General features: G+C 43.9%; 1 protein-coding gene across 1 annotated transcript in view; it reads right to left on the bottom strand.

The window, feature by feature from the left end:
- Positions 1 to 519: 519 nt before the first annotated feature.
- Positions 520 to 16,903, bottom strand: part of DNAH8 (dynein axonemal heavy chain 8) — a 621,721-nt gene continuing 605,337 nt past the window's right edge. Inside the window, exons 90-94 of the mRNA XM_075064269.1 lie at positions 16,189 to 16,345; positions 12,249 to 12,401; positions 11,959 to 12,148; positions 1,454 to 1,575; positions 520 to 807 (exon numbers count right to left, since the gene is read on the bottom strand). Of these exons, the coding sequence (XP_074920370.1) occupies positions 520 to 807; positions 1,454 to 1,575; positions 11,959 to 12,148; positions 12,249 to 12,401; positions 16,189 to 16,345 (910 nt within the window). The remainder of the gene's footprint in view (positions 808 to 1,453; positions 1,576 to 11,958; positions 12,149 to 12,248; positions 12,402 to 16,188; positions 16,346 to 16,903) is intronic.

The raw sequence follows: 16,903 nt of genomic DNA, 5'->3' as shown, positions 1-16,903 counted from the left end.
TTAATATTCAAATTTATGATTCACAGTCCATGTTGCTTTTAAAACTTGTATCTGGAGTAAAATAAAGCTTCATTTTGTAATGTTTTGTATTGCAATCTGTTTTCTTCTAATCTCACTGAAACCTGATGTGAATAGCAGGAAGCAGAAATAATGAGAAAACAATTGTATATTTTTCTTTTTAATAACATCTTCCACTAATTTTATTATTTAAAACAATCTTTACTTTGCTTTTAAGTATTGTTATGCAACTCTCAAATGTTACAGTTACTGAGATACTTGACTTTAAAAATATCACCAGTGAAATAATAATTTCCATTACCAGTTCAATAACTTCTTTAGACTGAGGGAGAAAAGAAACATTCTTAGAACTTGCATTTAAATTATTCATATTGAAAGATTTAATACAATGGAAAAAGGGCAAAATATTAAACCATTAGAAAAAAGGCAGCTTAGGATAGGTGTTACTGGCTACATGTGCCATACTCTATAAAGTTTCTGTCATAGTTTGAAGGACAGGGTTTACTTGATGTCACACAGGAGTGCCACTCCTCTCAGTATCCAGTGATCTGGAGATACGATTGTCCTTAAATAGATCACAGTGATGTAGGTCAGATCCGTCCTCCTGGGTTTCTTGTAAATAGGACAAACATAGAGTTTGGGATCCTTGGGACCAGTTGTGTTAACAGCAAATATGTGCACCACAGGGAGTACTGTGAAGAGAATCTTTGGTATAGGTTCAGTGAGTTTACTATTACGTCTGTCCCAGCCTGCGCCATCCAAGTACAGTCCGTAAATATAAACCCCTTCCTGTGTGGAGAGGGAGCAGATATGTTATGCATATATGGTATCTGGTTTAACTTATAAAATGAGTAATTAATTTAAACCTCTCAAAATAAACATGTGTATTATAGTTAGAAGGATCTGCAATAAGAAAAACATGAATTTATAATTTAACATTAAATAACTTGAAAAATCTTCAGAGAATAATGTGATTGAAATGAGTGGAGATTAGGTAGTTGAGTAAATGAGTTCATCAAAAAGAAGATATTACCTAACATTCATTCTGAAGTACTTTACATAAATCGTAAAAATATATGCCATAATTATTCCAGGACCGAAGACTGGATACATTTTGATAGGTGCACCTTTATCCCATTTTTTAGTAAATAGCATAGATATTTTCTATTTCAGTTCAACATAGAACCCAAGAGATAGTATAGCTTAGTGTGACTATCTGACTATTTCTTTAATACCTTATTTTCATAAGCTGCAAAAGAGAAAGTAAGAATCCTCACATTTTCTGTAATTTGTATTTAACTTCTAAAATGGGTAAAAACTGTGAGGCAAATACAGTGTCAACTTTTCTTCTAGCAATTTGAAATGCCTTAATTATGAAAAAATATATATTAAACACAGAATTTAATATAAAAATATCTTCATATGTCATACATACATTAGGGGGTGTTGTGATTTCTTCTTTAGATTGCTTTAAAACTTCATTATGTATTGTAACTGTATCTAACGCCCAGCCTTTATGCGCTCGAGTTGCTTCTTGTCTCATTGCTGTCAGGAATCCTGAAAAGTCAAGCCACAGGATTTAGTGTAGCTCACTTGAGCAAAAGAACTAACAAGAGGTGGATGGGGTCCACCTAGTGAACACTCCCCAGGCTACTGAACTGGACCCAACATGGGGTCTTATCTGCTCTTGGCTTGCTGGGGGTAGACAGAATTTAGGCACTGGCTCTGGGCCTTTAGGCACACGCTTCAGGTACAGACCCCGTGTTTGACACCCCTCTTGACAGTGATGATCTGCCTAGGTCCTGAAACTAGTGCCAGCTCTCTCAAGCCTCCACAGTAGCTGCTGCATGTTCACAGAGTTTCACCAAAGCTATGCACCCTTTGGTTTACCTTTTCCTGCTTTGGGGATTATTGGACAGCATATGCAAATAACACAGATTCTACAAAGGAATTTCTAAACACGCACAATTTACTCTTAGCAGCACAAGAGCTATACAGATCTATTGAAAAACAACCTGGATTCCTAGAGGTGTTGACAAATGGCAACCAGTTAAGCACAGTCATGGGTCATTAACCTGACGGATCTCCTATTCAAATGACAGCATCTTTGGACAGCTTGGATACTTTAAATCCTTGGCACCTCAGGATGAAAGGAAATGAACAAGGAGTCCAATCTCTTTGTGGATTTTGTTTGCTTGATGTAAGTCTTTAGTGTTTTTTTGATATTTAGGGTCCACCACTGCTTTGTGGCTGGGTACTGTTTCCATGGGCAGAATGAAGGAAGTCATAGGATCAAAGGAAGGGGTGGTAACAACTTTCAACACCAGTGGTAGATCCCACTTAGGGAATATCAGTCTGACTAATGGTCTGGCCAGTCGGATTGCTCTGAGAAATCTGGATACCTGAGAATTCTACCAAGAAGCCCAAGGATCCTGCGAAGACTACACTACTTAGGGCTAATACCTGGTGTGCTATGGTGCTGGACTGGACTTTATCTGCACCTTCCCAAAGAAAGTCCAGAGTGGCCAGAATTCCAAGATCCCTTGGATCAATGTTGTTCTCTTGGCACCACAAACTGAACTCGGTCCATAGGTTTTTAGGATGGAAACTCCCCTGGATGAGAGCAGAATCATGATCACTTTGGAAGATAGGCCAAGTACAACTAACACTTTTCTTTCAATAGCCAGACAATCTGAGACTGAATGGAGGAACACACCCTGGAAAAAAACATGTCTGGTATCATCATCTAACTGTGGTTCTAGCTTGAATTCTATCCGATAAGAGAACGAGGGTCTCCTTGGCCAGTACGAAGCTAGCACTATCATCCTTGCTTTTTCTCATCTTATATTTTGGATTATCTTCCCTAGGAGAGGGAAGGGCAGGAAGGCATTTAGCAAGTCTTGCAGCCATCTGTGTAACAGAGCATTTGTCCCCATGGATTAGGGGTTTGTTTCCCAGGTGAAGACTTCCGGCTGTTTTGCATTCTTGCAATTGGCAAAGAAGGTTGACAGGGGAGACCGAACATCTGCGAGATCAAAGTAAACACTTCCTCGTTCAGGCATTATGCCAAGTAATTGACTTTGCATCTGCTGAGCCAGTCTGCCTTTTGTTTCTGCTCTCTCTTTATATGTCTTGCTTTAGGAAAGGGAGAGTCTTGTTTACCCACTCCATTGTTGCCATGGTTTCTGCATGTAGAGCCATGCTCCTTGTTCCTCCTTGATTGTTTATATATCCAACCATGGACATGTCTGATTGGACCAAGATGGGATTGCCCTCTAGGTAGCTCAGGAATCTTAGCAGAGCTAGTTTGACAGCTTTGAGCTCCAAGAACTTGATGCTTTGGTTCCCTTCCTGGAGCTCCAGATAGTCAACATTGTTCTTGGTCCCAGAAGTGCTCCCTATTCTTTTAGACTGGTTTGTGTTGTGACAACCTGCAGACCTGGAAGGCATATTCTATGGAACTGTCCATCATCTTAGGGGATCCAACATCTGGTTGGGAACCAGCATCTCATGTTGCATGCACTTCAGGGAATGGTCCCTGTGATGGGCTGTATAACCCCTACATTGGAACAGAAAGAGTAAAGGAGCAGTTTTGGGCCCATGTGGCTTCACCTCGCCATACTTGCAGAGTTGTTCCAGTTGGAGGAGGAACTTAAAAGAGAGCCAGATAGCTCAGAAGGGGGCAGACGGGCTAGGACCTACCTTGGGAGTTCCTGAGAAAGGGCCCAGCTGAAGCCCTAGCTGCAGGAGAGAAGTCTACAGGCAACAGCTACTCCAGCCCCTAGAGGAGGACCAGACTTTCCCTAAGCCCTAGGGAACCTTTCACTCCATTGTCTAGTGGATCATTTGTGAGGCTTTCTGACCACAACCTGGACTGGGTGGGTAAGTGGTAGAAAGTGACCAAAGGAGGCAGTTCTGAAGCACTCCTGGATGTTTTATATTGCTGGCTCTCATAGGGCTCCTGGGCTGGAGCCCAGTTGGAAGGGATGGCCTGGGCTCCCCTACCAATTCACTTCCTGCAAAGGGGGCACAAATCTCTACCCCCTGAGCTAAGGGAGATAGAGACATTGTAAGCTCTGAGACAAGGGTGTGCAGCTCCCAGAGCCCTGTATGTAGGCTGAAGGCTGTTTTTTGGGGGATGTTGGACTTACATATTTGGTTGGACTGTTATGCCCCCAGTACCAGAAGAGGGCAGACTCAACTGGTGACCTGGCCAGAGGGCTGAGTTACTGTCTACTGGAAAGGAGACCACCACTGTGCCCAAGCCACCATCCACAGAGGACTCTAGAGATGGAGGAGAATCATGATCCCGCCATCTAATCATGATTTGGTATCACTGGCAAGTGCAGCTCCTCACAGCCCCACTCTCCAAAGAAAGGTCAGGAGACACCTGATATGTGACCTTATCCATGGGGAGACTCATGTGCACAAGACCAGAAGGTCTAATGTCTAAAGCTATTGAGCTATGGTTGGCTTCATTCACTTGTCCAGCATTGATATTAGATCCTGGATCTTCTGGAATCTGTCTAGTGATGGGCAGATCTTTGTCACCAAAGTGTCCATCTCCAGTCCCAGGTGAATTATGTTTGCCAAGTGAATCAGGGAGCTTTTCCTTGTGTTACTGCAAAGCCATGCACATGGAGGAGATCCAGAATCTGGGTTGTAGCAGTGTGTGCCTTACTATGATTACTACCAGCCACCTAAGACTCTGGGTGGAAAGGGGAGATCAGAAGATTTATCTAGGTTTCCTTGAAAGCTTCTGCTTCAGATTCCCCTCACCCGCTCAGTCAGGGTACTTAGTCCCTTCTTGGATACCCTGGGTGTTGGTAGCAGCCAATGGACTGCTGTGATGAGAGTTGAAGCCTCTCTGTAGTCTCAGCTATTAACTTATCTGATGTTTCCATCAATAGCTCTCAGCTGTAAGTCTGGATGCACTATCATGGGTGTAACATGACATCCTTATAGCTACCAAGTTAGAATCCATTGCTCATTACAAATCATATCAAGGCTGTGACAAAGAAAGGACCTGCAACATCTCAATCCAAGCAAAGATCATACCCTTAGAACAGTGGTCCACAACCTTTTTTGTCTGGCGGGCACCAAACGACGAGCCATAGAGGACCGTGGCACCGGACGAGCATCCACCAAAGTTCCGCCAACAAGCAGCAACATCAATAGGTGTCACCGCCAAAATGCCGCCGACAAGTAGCATCATTCAGAGGCGTCGCTGCTGAAATACTGTGGCAACGCCTCTGGATGACGCAGCTTGTCAGCGGCATTTCGGTGGATGCTCGTCTGTTGGCCAGTACATGGGGGCACTTAGATGCCCCGGTGGGCGCCATGGCACCCACAGGCACTGCCTTGGGGACCCCTGCCTTAGAAGATGAACTGCTTGTTTACCATGAAGAAGGTGTTCCTATTAAATATATGAAAATACTTTTCGTCTAAAGAGGTATGGCAGTGGCTTTGGAATTGCTGTGCAGTGTTTCATCACTCTTATAGTTGTATGGGCTCTTTTGGAAGGAAGTCCCCTTCTGAAGGTGTGAATACATCTTTCACTGGTGGAACTACTGCTGCGTGAACCTTAGGCTCACAAAATTTATGAAATTTCTTTGTTTTTTATATAAACATTTTACTCAGGTTAATCAGTTTAATCAGGTGTCCTCATTTGGATCTTAAGATGCCCCCGAAGGAAGTACAACAGGAAAACATGTATCTAATAAAGCTTCAAGAGGAAGATATTTTACTAATATAAATGAGTTTTTTGAAAGCCACCGACTGACATTCTGTTCTGGAAAAGTCCTGTAATTGGCTGGGTTTTTTTAAATTCATGTGTAGTACTTTTTCTCTTAGCCCTTCATCCTCGCATGGGGTACACACACCTCAGTTGTGAAAATAGCTGGTTAGCTGTCCCCGGGAGCCTGAAAGGCTTCCTGCCTGCTCTCCCAGGCAGGCCAGCCCCCAAGTAAGTGGTATAGGAGCAACCTGATATCACTTGGAGCTTTACTCAGTAAATCAGGATTATTTTGAACATGGGAAGGGATTTTTGTCTTACCCCTCTGTAATCCCAAAATGGTGCATCTTTTTGGGAGTGAATCCTCATGTGCCTCTGTTCTTGTCGCAGGCTACCTGAAGTGCTAAAGGTTTTAATGTGGAGCGGAGAGGGACAGACCGTTTCCTGCCTTTCCCTGGCAGAGCAAAAGTTTGTGGCTGATGATTTGAAGTCACAATTCCCATTCTGCTGCTGCCTCAAATCTGACCCCTTTCCTTGGGCTGAAAGCCAGACAGGCACGATTTCCATTAGACTGCAGCCTGAGGCATGGCTGCCCAGGAGATAGACTTCTCTGCATGCCATACATGCTGCAGGGTGAGGGAGGGGCAGTGAGTTTGGTACAGATCACTAAGAGATTCTGTGGAGGAGAAAGGCCTCAGCAAACAGTCCCCTGGGGGAGAAGGCAAAAGAGAAGGGTGTCTAATCCTGATTTTCACCCCTACTTGTTTATTAACAATAATAATTCCTACCTTGCAAAGGGCATATTGGCTTTTACCTTTTGGGACCTGGGGAGTCTCTAGGTTTTACAGAATGTACGCCAGAGTATCGTGAAAATCCCCAGATACACAGTGCGACGAAGGGGAGCTTTGTAGGAACCTTGCTTCTCTCCTCAGGGATTGTAGGACTCACTTTAGGATTTGTGGTGGGGACTGGTAGCACAGAAAAGGACTTATCTTTACGGTCATTTGTTGCTCAAGGGCTTACCCTATGAATGGACTGGATGAAGTCCTACTCATCCTCAGAGCCGCTCCCTGTTGTGCCCTGTGTCTCCTGGTCAAGTTTTTCTGTTGTTAAGTTGCGTCTTTTTGGGTGGACAAGGGACCCAACATGCCTACCTGACTCAGAGCCCTGTGCCCTAGCAGAGATAAGGCCAGCTGGCTAGATGTAGGATGTGCATTTTTTACTTTCTACCAAGCCTCAAAAAGCTACCTCATATACAGAGCACCTTTTGGATTTTGCCCAGTGCTTGCATGGCTGCTTTGCCTGTTTGAAAGGGGGCAGATAATATCAGCTAGAAGGTGCTGCAGTGGAGGCTCTGTATAGCATGCTGCTCAGAATCCAGTACTTGCTCTACCATCCCTGAAAGGGGGCAGAGAAGGCTGGAGGCTTCAGACTCTTCAGCTCCCAGCCCAGGAGGAGGCTGGAAGGCTTGAAAATAAATACAAACACTTTAACTGCCTGAAAAATGGTTAAAAATAAAAAATCAAACAAAAGGACAGGAGTGAAGCAAATCACCACTTGACTGCCGCCCTGGAAGCAGAAGATCTGGCAGCAAGCAGGAGGAGAGAGTATGGCTAGCACAAGCTGTGCCGCGGCTTTGAACTACCTCCAGAAACAGCAGACAGGAGGAGAATAGTTCATACGTATCAGAATTGTGGGAGATGGGCTGCAGAAAAGGCTACAAGAGTTGGATATGGCCTGTGGAAAGGGGAGTAAAAAACGATATCAAAATTATTGTCCTGAGTTCCTGAGAGGATGGCAGTGTTGTCAAAGGTTACTAAGGATGGAAGAACAGGGGAAGGTTTGGGAGGAAAGATGAAGAGCTGAGTTTTAGCCATGTTTGGTTTATACTGCCAGCTAGACAACTACATGGAGATGTCATAGAGACAGGCTGAAATGCAGCCAGAATAAAGGAAGAAAAGGTCAACAGTACAGAAAAATAGATTTGTGAATCACTGGCTTAGAGATAGCAGTCAAACCTGTGAGAATGGATAAGATTACCTAGACAGAAGAAAAGGTTACTCACTTTGTAAAGTAACTGTGGTTCTTCGAGATGTGAGTCCCTATGGGTGTGACACTCCAGGTGTATTCGTGCCCCCTGTGCCTCAGGTTGGAGATTATAGGGAGCAGTATCCATTTGGGCTACACATGTGCTCTCCCAGTCTCATGCCCTTCATCAGGGCTAGATAGCGCTGTGCAGGCAATCCACTCTGTGTTCCTTCTCTATCACAGATCTCATTGGTAATAACTCTGAAGCAGACGGGAGGAGGGCAGGTAGTGGAGCATGCCTAGGGACACACAATCTGCAAAACCACAGTTACTGCACAAGGAGAGTAAACTTTTCTTCTTCAAGTAGTGTCCCTATGGGTGCTCCACTCTAGGGGACTGCAGCAGGGCCCCTAATAGAGAGGTGGGGTTTCAGAGTCAAGTCTAGGATTGAGGATAAAACAGTGGAGCCAAATATGGCATCGGAAGCTGAGTTGTGAGTGACTGCATAATGTTCAGCAAATGTATGAGCAGAAGTCCAAGTCACTGTTCTGCATATTTCTGTGACTGGAACGTCCTTAAAAAAGACTATGGAAGTGGAGAGAGATCTCGTGGAGTGAGTTCAAACTCTAGAGGGAGGTTGAAGGTCGTGAGTGTGATAGCAATGGGAATGCAGTTTTTGTTTAGAGATTGAGGATCCCTTTGATCAGTCCACAATGGAGAGAAATAGTCTGCGAGATTTCCTGAAGGATTTACTCCTATCCAAAAGAAGGCTAATGCTCTCCTGACATAGAGTGTGTGTAAAATCACCTCCCTTTTTTTTTGGTGTGGTTTCAGAAAAAAAAGTCTGAAAGGTGGATAAGCTGATTTATATGGAAGTCTGAAGATATTTTTGGTAGGAACTTGGGATGCAGTCATAATGTAACCTCGTTTTTGCTATTACAGCACCTATCTCTCCCACTCTCTGAGCAGACGTAATGGCCACTAGGAATGCAGTTTTTGTCAAGAGGTGTAGAAGAGAGCAGGTGGCCAGGAGTTCAGAGGGAGACCTCAAAAAACACCTAAGGACAAGGTCGAGGTCCCATGCCAGAGTAGAGCACCAGATTTGTGAGAACAGGTTACGCATATCCTTGAAAAACCTTCTTGTCGTAGGACGGCCAAAGCAGAATGACCATCTATCTTATGATGGAAGGTGGGGATAGCTGTGAGAGGCACTTTTATGAAGTTCAGCAATAGTCCTGACCCTTTTAGTTCTAGGATGTAACCTAACACAAGCGGTAATGGAGACGATGTAGGAGTAATGTGTTTTGAATCACACGAGTTGGAATCTCTTCCACTTTTGAATATACATGTGATAAGTAGTTAGTTTCCTGCTCTGTAGCAGCACCATCTTTACATCCTCAGGGCAGATAATTTCCTAGCTTTGGTACTATTGAGGAGCCACATCTTGAGTCGGAGAACCTGTAGATGGGGTGCTGGATCCGGCCAGCATCCTGAGAGAAGAGATGAGGAACAGGCTGGAGAGTGATTGGTAGGTAAGTCACCAGTTGAGCAAGGTACGGAAACCATGTTTGTCTTGAACATGTGGGAACTATAAGTATAACCCTGGCTGTTTGTTTTCTTGTCTTGAGAAGGACTTGGATATTAGAGGAATTGGTGGAAAGACATAGAAGAGACCTGGGTTCCAATGTAGGAGAAAGGCATCTCAAAGAGAGTGATGTCCCAGGCTGTCCCTGAAGCAGAACTGGGAGCACTTCTTGTTTCTGGCTGCAGCAAATAAGTCTGATAAGAGATGTTGCTGTGGTAGCAGATGCACCAGTTCCAGAGTTTCACTGCCTCAGCACAAAGGGAAGGTGATCTTACTCCTCCCTAGAGGTTTATGTAAAACATACAAGATGTTGTTTGCCATACTCTTTATACGTTGCCCTTGATCAGTGGTAGGAAATGTGTACAGGCATTCCTGACTGCTCTGAGTTCCGGTAAATTGATATGTAGTGTGGATTCAAGTGGGGACCATTTGCCTTAGATAGCCTGGGTGTCCACATGGGCTCCCTATCCTAACAGGGATGTATCTGTTGTCAATATTAACGTTGGGGTTGGCTGAGTGACGGGAACACCTGCGCAGACATTGTGAGGGTCTTTCTGACAGTCAAGGGAGGTTTTGACTGACAAGGGCATCACTAAAAGTTTAAGCTGTGTGTGCTTGTACGTACACTGTTCTGAGTCATCCCTGAAGGCAGCGCATGTGGAGTCTCATGTGATTTATTACAAAGGTGCTCATTGCCAAGTGTCCCACGTATCCCCAAGGTCTGAAGGCTGGTCTGACCTGTCAAAATTAAGTTGGCTAAGGTACTGAACCTGTGTGATGGAAGGAAAGCTTTGGCCTCTACTGTATGCGGGTAGGTGTCTATGAATGAATGGACTTAATGTGGACTTTTGGATTGTAGTCCCAGTTGGAGGAATAGGTCCATAGTCTTTCGTGTGGCTCTCAGATCATCATCAAAGGAGTGTGCTTTGAGCAGGCAATCGCCTAGATATAGGAATATCATAATTACTTGTTTGCAAACGTGTTCCATTACCACAGAAAAGACCTTTGAGAACACTCTAGGTGCGGATGATGGACAGAATGGGAGCACCTTGTATTGAAAGTGGTCTTGTCCCAGAGCGATTCTTAGAAACCTTCTGTGTGATGGGTAGATTGTGATATCAAAGTAAGCATCTTGTAGGTCGAGGGCCAAGAACTAGTTCCCCTGGCCTCCAGATAGGATTATTGCTGCCAAAGTAACCATTGTAAAGTAAAGCATTGTATCTTTATAAATCCGTTGAGTGATCTTAGACCCAGAATGGTTCTCCAACTGGTGTTCTTTTTCGGTATCAAGAAGAAATTTAAATAGAAGCCCTTCTTTCTCTGTTGGGTGGATATCGGTTCTATAGCACCTAGGTTCAGAAGACAGTTTGTTTCCTGATGTAAAAGGTGAGAAGGGTCCCTGAAGAGGGATGGGAAAGAGATAGGTAAAGTGGATTGAATATCCTGTAGAGATGATGATCTCCAATGCCCACTTGTCTGTGGTTATATGTTACTCTTTTCATCAAAACTGGGAAGGCGGTTACCAAAGGGGTGGAGATGTTTGGGTTGTTTCAGCAAATAAAAGTGTGGGTGGAAGCTTGGGGCTCACCCAACACACCAAAATTGGTGTTTAGACGCAGATGGCTGTGATGTGGGGCAGCTGGTATACGCTTTTGTAATCACTGTCTTTTCTGTTGGGGTTTATGATGCCTTGTAAATTCCCAGTGAATGCAAAGTGGGTCTGGAATTTTTTTAGTGTAGGGAGGGATTCATCTATGTTTTCTGCAAAGAATTTGGATGCTTCAAAAGGAAGGTCCTTCACAGTGAACTGGACCTCCCTTGGAAAGCCAGAAAGATAAAGCCAAGAAGCCCCTGCATCACCGCTGCTGTTGAGATGGAGAGTGCAGCTGTATCAGTGACATCTAGTGAGGCTTGCAACAATGTCCTCAAAAGAAGCTGACCAAAAAAGGACAGGATGTCAAGATGTATGAAATGGCTGAAGGTGCCAATAGCCATTGAAAAGTCAAGAAAAGATTTGTCCCTGGTGGAGTATTTACATAGTAGGTTTTCATTACTACTGTTTATGTAATATTGCAAATGTATGTGGCACTTTACAAATCAGAGAGTATATTAATAAAATATATTACCTGACTCAAAGAGTTTACATTGAAAGACTGATAGCATAGAATGAAAGAGAGAGGGTTCCACCTCCTACCTATAATGAACCAATCTGATCTAGGTTAAAATAAGCCAAAAAATAACATCTCTCTACAATGTACAAAACCAGTTCCCTCACAATGTGCTCATATCTGTTTTTGCTACTGTGCAGTTTCTAAATTACCTGTTGCAGCAGAATGCAGGTCTCCAGTACTTGCAACTTGGAGTTTAAAATTAGATGAAAGGTTACAATTCGTAAGGAAACCAGGAAATAAAAATATATTTCCTTTAGAAATTGTTTGTTTTTTTTTTGCTACACTAGGTCCATAACCCAGACTCCTGAATTGAAGAAAACAACTACTTCTCATTATTTCATCATTGTAGTGAAATGCATCAAATTGTGATTAAACATAATACATTGTACTATAAATATTAGCAAAATCCTGCCAGTGCCTACCTTGTGGATTAAAGAATCCAGTCATCCAAAATACATTTGGTCTCCCTTCAAATATCCAGGTATGGAACTGAGTATTTCTTTCCAGGAGTTCAGTAAACCAGAATCCAAGTGTTGAAGAATCCCAAGATACCCTTTTCCACAGTTGAGGAATTCGAGCATCATACATATTATCAAGTGCATCTCTCAAATTCTGAAAAAGTGAAAATAATAATATATGAATTAACTGAAACAGCTGAAATGTGTTAGTTATACAGTGAGTACTTTTTTATGATAAAGATGCATATACTTACCTCACTCATAATAATGGTTCCTTCTATGGCTAACTTAAGATCATTCAGACTGTTTCGGAGTATTGTAATAACCTTTTGCATTCGGTCAATTTCTTGACGAAGAAAAATATTCATAGAATTAAGGTGTCCCATCTTTATTAAACGGGCTTTCACCTAAAATACAGGAAATGTAGAGAAAACAAGTCAATTAAATTTTGAAGTTTTGTAAGTATTGTCTATATGGTAGTTTAATGCTTTTTTAGTACTGAGAAAAATAAATGATAGGCCTGTGATTTGGGATTGTGGAAACACAACCCAGTGGGATTTTTAGAAGGAGGAAGGGGGACTCAAGGGAAGTCAGTAAATATTCTTATTGAATCCATCTTTTTCTAAGAGATTCAGATTCTGACAAGAAATAATCAAGAATCTTGTAACAGCTCCTTAGATGGCTGAGTTTGCATCAGGATATGGTTTCTTAGATCTGCAAAGCAGGAACTTAGGCAAAAAGGCTCTGATGAAGTTTGAGGAAGGGAAATATTTGTGACAGTGAAAGTAAGCAGTGATAGTGAAGCACATAGGTTCATACAATCCAACCACTGAAACCATGACTGAAGAGAAGGTTACTCACCTTGTGCAGTAACTGAGGTTCTTCGAGATGGTTACCACTTTAGCTGGCTTAATGTCCTGCGCTTGTAACTGGAAATTTGTGGTAACAGTGCACGCTGGATATAACCTGGGGTTTGGACTGAGTTGTGACTAGCCAGTCATCCACGTAAGGGTAGACCTGCACTCCTAGTCTCCTGAGGAATGCCGATACCACAACTGTACGTTTTGTGAACACCCAAGTAGCTGCGGACAGGCCGAACGGAAGCACCATGAACTGGTAATGTCAGTGTTTCACTATGAATATGAGGAACTTTCTGTGCCCTTGGTATGTTGATACTTGAAAGTACGCATCTTTTAAATCAAGGGTGGCATATCAGTCTCCAGGATCCAGAGAAGTAATAATGGATGCAGGGTGACCATGCAAAACTTTATCTTTTTGAGATATTTGTTGAGCCAATGCAGTTCTAAAGTAGATCTGAGACATCCCTTGGCTTTCAGGATTAGGAAATAATGGGAGTAGAAACCCTTCCCTCTTAATGCTGTGGAAACTCCTCTGTGGCTCCCACTTGAAGGAGAGACTGAACCTCCTGGACCTGAAATTCTTCATGTGAGGTGTCCCTGAAGAGGGACTGGGAAGGAGAATGGGAAGGAGGGGTAGAAATAAACTGGAGGGTGTATCCTACTTCTACAATGCTTAACATCCGACAGTCTGTGATGATATGGGACCAAGCACTGAGGAAATGGGAAAGGTGGTTTACAAACAAAGGAAGAATGGGGTCTGGCATCCTGGGAATTGGTACAGCATCCTTGAGTGTCCCATCAAAATGTCTGCTTGGAACAAACTGGATGTCTCGGAGGGGCAAGCATTGATGCAGAAGTAGAAGGAGGAGGTGGTCTGTGCCTATAACCTCTATTCTTTTTCTGCAGGTCCTGTTGGACAAATGGAGCAGAATACTGAAGGGGATGCTGAGCCCTGAATTGGTTCCTGAAAGGGGCCGGGCTGTGCAAACCAAGGGACTTTAATATTGCCCTCATGGCCTTTATCCCCTGGAGCTTAGCATCAGTCTGCTCCGAAAGAGCAAGGATTCCTCCAAGTGATGGTCCTGACCAGTCTGTTGGACCTTTGCCAAGAGCCCGGAGGACTCTAAGAGCTCCTACACATGGCCACTGTGAAAGCCATAAACCTGGCTGCTGAGCCAACCACACTCACAGAACCTTGTAGAGAGGCCCTTACCACTTATTCTCCCGAATCCACTAGTGAGGAGAATTCTTGCCTAGCATCCTCTTGGGGCATGTTTTTAAATTGTAGCATGGAGTTCTATACGTTAAAGTCATACCTGCCCAAAAGTGAATGCTGGTTTGCACTCCTGAGCTGCAACCCCACAACAGAACAAACTTTCCTATCAAATACATCTAACTTTTTTTAATCTTTTGATTTTAGGGTTGTGCCCAGATGCCTCAGGCTTTTTCTCTCTCATTGGCAGCAGATACTACCAGGGAGAAAGAAGTAAAGGGATGAGAGTAAGGGAACTCATAACTTTGGGCAGGTGCATAATACTTGTGCTCAGCCCTTTTTGAAGTGGGGCAAAGGGATGCAGGTGTCTGCCAATAGACCCTTAATTGGGACCATAATGGCCTCACTGAAAGGCAGTGCCACTTTTGAAGGACCTGCAGTAGCTAAAATATCAACCAGGCAATGAGAGGATTCTTTTACTTCCTCCACCTGTATGTATAGACTTAAGGAAACCCTCTAAAAATTCCTGATGCACCTTATAGTCATCTGGGGGAGGCGACATATCCCCCACCCCCGAGACTGCTTCTTTAAGGGAAGAGGAAGAGGAGGCCAGCATTGCCTATGGATACTCTTCCTCCATTTCTTGATCTGCAGGGTCCTGTTGAGCTGGATCTTGATGTCCAGTACTTGGCCTGGTACCAGAGTCAGGAACAGGTGCTACCCAGTGGGTAGGTGCACACACCTTTCCGATACCACTGAATAAGAGTGCCTGGAATAGGATCTGGAAATGGGCTCAAAGCCCCCTGAATTCCAAAAGGCCACTGGATAGGCATAGGCCCCCAGTGACCTCCTGGCCAACTGCTTGATGGTACTCCTGTGACCAGATCCATGAAAGGATGGAAACTTCTGGAGGAGGGGTAGCAAACATGGCTCTGAGGACAGGAAATGTAGGACCCAATCTCTGACTTGGAAGACAATGATTCTCTTTCCAGGGGCCCTGGAGGCATTATTCCAGATGGTGCCGGTGACTGCAGGGAAATCTGCAGGGAAAGCAGGCATCACAGGTTTTCCCTTTGGTAGTACTGAAGGACGAGCTGTCAGTAGTATGTGAGGCTGGCATGGTGCTGAGTGCTGTAGTGATTCTGCTGGTTCTTCTGTGTGCACTGGCACCAATAGCATCAACTCTTGTACTGCCAGCAGTACAGGCACCAACAGGGTCAAGAGGTTCTTGGCAGCTTCAAACACCTTTAGCATGGTTGGTACTGAGCCAATGTCCATATGGTGTGATGCCACAGAGGTGGAAGGAGCTCCCTCTGGTTACAGACTCAACAGAACGTGCCTAGGCACTGAAGTCAATGATGCCATCTTCGGTGGTACCAAAGGAGAGGAGAGCTTTACCACCACAGTCTACTTCTATCCCTGTGACTAGCTTCGGTGCCAGGGATCTACCCCTTTTGTCAGTCTGCTTTTTATGCCTCTTATTAGGAACTGGGGACGGTGAGCAGTGTTGGGACTCAGGTACTTGGTGCCAAATCTGACCAACCTGGCTCAAATGGAGGGCTCAAGGCCACCTCCCTGAGTAGAAACTTTAACCTGGCTTCATGGTTTCCTTTGTGTGAGGCTTAAAGTCCCTGCAAAGTTTGGCAACACTCCCCCAGTATGAGTTTCCTTGAGGCACTTCAAGCAACTTGAGTGCAGGTCACTCATGGACATAGCCTTAATGTGGGGCTCAACGCCTGGTAACTGAGGCATTCCTTGGCACCAGGAATCAGCTGAAATCCTCAGATGGGGTAAAAACCTAACTAATTAACTAAACAAACACTAAACTATTTACAATAAACACAAGAGAACACAGTCCACTGAAAGTACTCGCAAAAGCAAGAAGATCAGTTCCAGTGACCGTCACAGGTGGTATGAAGGAAATGAGATGCTTTGGGATTGGTTGGGCCCTTTACACTAGCATCAGCAGCTCACAGAAGAAGAAGGCATTCAAACCACTCAGACAGGTACCACTGAGAGAAAAATTTCCAGCAATTATGTGCAGGGCATGCACACACCCAGGAGTAGAATGCACATGTGCAAATAGCTTGAAGAAGAAATTAAAAAACCCAGACAGTTTACCTCATGGGGTACATAATCAGGAGGCAGTTTGTCCAGCATATCTTCAGCTAATCGGTATACAATGGCTTCACGAGTTTCTCCTGCTCCACCTCCACTTTCCTTAGGTTGAATATTGGTAATGGTGTCAAGAACATTGGCTGCGGTGTTACTCTGATATCTGAGAGGAATATTAAATCATTAGGAATATTTCATAAATTACATAGCTTCTTTACAGCTAAACTGTATGCTTTGTAGAATCATAGAAATTAGAAAATGGAAAACACTTATTTGGTTATCAACTAGATTGTGAACTCCTCAGGGTAGAGATTGTTTCCCAGTGCTGAGCACGCAGTAGGATAAGGGACCTTTGTGTGACCTCCTTAAAGTTCTACTCCAGGAATAGGAGGAAAAGCAGGATCCACAGGGATATTATTCCATTCTGCTAACAACAGAGTAAGGAGAGAGCAAAGTCTTGAATCTTCTCCCCCAATGTGCTGGCTTTTGGGAGAGGAGAAAGGAGAGAAATCTGTAATTTGTCAAGGAGCTGTAACATTTTTCCATGAAGAAGAAGGGAAGGATTTGTGGCCAAGAATTACTGTCATAAGGACATAAGAACATAAGAATGACCGTACCAAGTCAGACCAAGGTCTGTCTAGCCCAGTACTTCTGTGCTCTGCGGACTCTGGTGAGCGCGCTTCAAAGTCGGTCTGGATTGCCCTGTGTGAGGGGTAAGTGA

Source organism: Chelonoidis abingdonii, chromosome 3, assembly GCF_003597395.2.
Source record: "Chelonoidis abingdonii isolate Lonesome George chromosome 3, CheloAbing_2.0, whole genome shotgun sequence".
Taxonomy (NCBI): Eukaryota; Metazoa; Chordata; order Testudines; family Testudinidae; genus Chelonoidis; species Chelonoidis abingdonii.
Note: the sequence above shows the minus strand (reverse complement) of the source record. Positions and strands in the feature narration are given on the sequence as shown.